This window comes from Otolemur garnettii, unplaced genomic scaffold, assembly GCF_000181295.1.
Source record: "Otolemur garnettii isolate 467f Iridium unplaced genomic scaffold, OtoGar3 scaffold00044, whole genome shotgun sequence".
Lineage (NCBI taxonomy): Eukaryota > Metazoa > Chordata > Mammalia > Primates > Galagidae > Otolemur > Otolemur garnettii.
Window position 1 is genome coordinate 8,733,747 of NW_003852439.1, and position 1,865 is coordinate 8,735,611.

Genomic DNA, 1,865 nt, shown 5'->3' on the forward strand with positions numbered 1-1,865 from the left:
CCCAGGAGTTGGAGGTTGCTGTGAGCTGTGATGCAACGGCACTCTACCCAGGGGGACAGCTTGAGGCTCTGTCTCAAAAAAAAAGGCAAGAGCAGTAGGTGTGATTGCTTAGGAGTATGGAGGGAGAGGGTGGTCAGTAGAACAATTTAACATCAATTAGAGAGGGAAGGCCAGCTGTGCTTGGTCTCATTCCAGGATGAAGAGAAGCAACAGCAGGCCCGTGACCTGTTTGAAGAGTCGGCCAATCAGGGGTGTTTGACCAGCTCATACCTCCTCTGGGAAAGTGACAGAAGAACAGATGTGAGTGAACCCTGGTCTGGGGGGGGGGGAAGAATTACATTGGCCAAAGGCATGGTCTCTAAACTGCCCCTTAGACAAGATTCTGTCAGCAAAAAGGAGGATCCTCTTATAGCTTCTAGCCTCTCTCAGACCTTAGGAACACCTGGTCAGCTGGTTGCACTTGGCATCCCCCAAAATGACCATTGTCATTTGAGGAATAAAAGGTGAAAAGCCAGCATAATTGAGGACTTTCTGGGGAAGGAAACATTTAAGAACCCTGGGGTCTGTTCCTAGTTACGCCTCAGACAACCACATAAAGACAATGACTTTTTCCTGACAGATGTCAGATCCTGGACGATGTCTCCACAGTTTCCGGAAACTCAGGGACTATGCTGCCAAAGGCTGCTGGGAAGCACAGGTAACGTGGGGAGCTGACTGTTCTTTCTTTTCTTTTCTTTTTAAATTTTGTTTTATTTGTATAGACAGAGTCTCACTTTATCACCATTGGTAGAGTGCTGTGGCATCACAGCTCACAGCAACCTCCAACTCTGGGCTCAGCCTCCCGAGTAGCTGGGACCTCAGGCACCCGCCACAATGCCTGGCTATTTTTTTGTTGCAATTTGGCCAGGGCTGGGTTTGAACCCACCACCCTCTGTATATGGGGCTGGTGCCCTACCCACTAAGTCACAGGTGCCTTTTTTTGTGTGGCCATTCTTCTTACAGCCTTGGGGCAGCACTGCCTGGCCTCCCACACAGGAGGTCAGAACTGGGAATACAATGAAACTGGTCTAGAACTGGAGCCAAGTCTTAAAGGAGTTTAGGTTTTCAGTACACAGGGAGAAGAGCCCAGAAATGTTTCATTCTTTGCCCATCTCCCCCCTTGTCTCTAAGCCAGCCAGCTTCTTAATTTTTAAATGCTTCTGGGTTATACCTGCCATCAAAATTCATACCACTCTAAAAAGCTGTCCTGGGCTCGGCACCTGTAGCTCAGTGAGTAGAGTGCCAGCCACATATACTGAGGGTGGTGGGTTCAAACCCAGCCCTGGCCAAATTGCATCAAAAAAATAGCCAGGCGTTGTGGCGGGTGCCTGTAGTCCTAGCTACTCGGGAGGCTGAGCCCAGAGTTGGAGGTTGCTGTGAGCTGTGATGGCAGCTGTGTGGCAGGTTCAAGCCCAGCCTGGGCCTGCTGAACAGCAGTGACAACTGCAACCAAAAAATGGCCAGGCGTTGTGGTGGGGCACCTGTGGTCCTAGCTACTTAGGAGGCAGAGGCAGGGAAAATTGCTTGAGCCCAAGAGTTTGAGGTTGCTGTGAGTTGTGAATGCCACAGCACTCTACCAAGGGTGACATAGTAAGACTCTGTCTCAAAAAAAACCTGTCCTGTAGGCTCAGCATCCGTAGCTCAGTGGTTAGGGCACCAGCCACATACACTGGGGCTGAAGAGTTCAAACCCAGCCCAGGCCTGCTAAACAACAATGACAACTACAACAATAAGAACAAAATAGCCGGGAGGCGCCTGTGGCTCAGTGAGTAAGGCGCCAGCCCCATATACCGAGGGTGGCAGGTTCAAACCCAGCCCTGGCCAAA

At 50.6% G+C, this 1,865-nt stretch overlaps 1 protein-coding gene across 1 annotated transcript in view; it reads left to right on the forward strand.

The window, feature by feature from the left end:
• Nucleotides 1-1,865, forward strand: part of CCNF (cyclin F) — a 28,663-nt gene that overhangs the window by 8,522 nt on the left and 18,276 nt on the right. Inside the window, exons 7-8 of the mRNA XM_003790805.2 lie at nucleotides 196-300; nucleotides 620-697. Coding sequence (XP_003790853.1) covers nucleotides 196-300; nucleotides 620-697 — 183 coding nt within the window. The remainder of the gene's footprint in view (nucleotides 1-195; nucleotides 301-619; nucleotides 698-1,865) is intronic.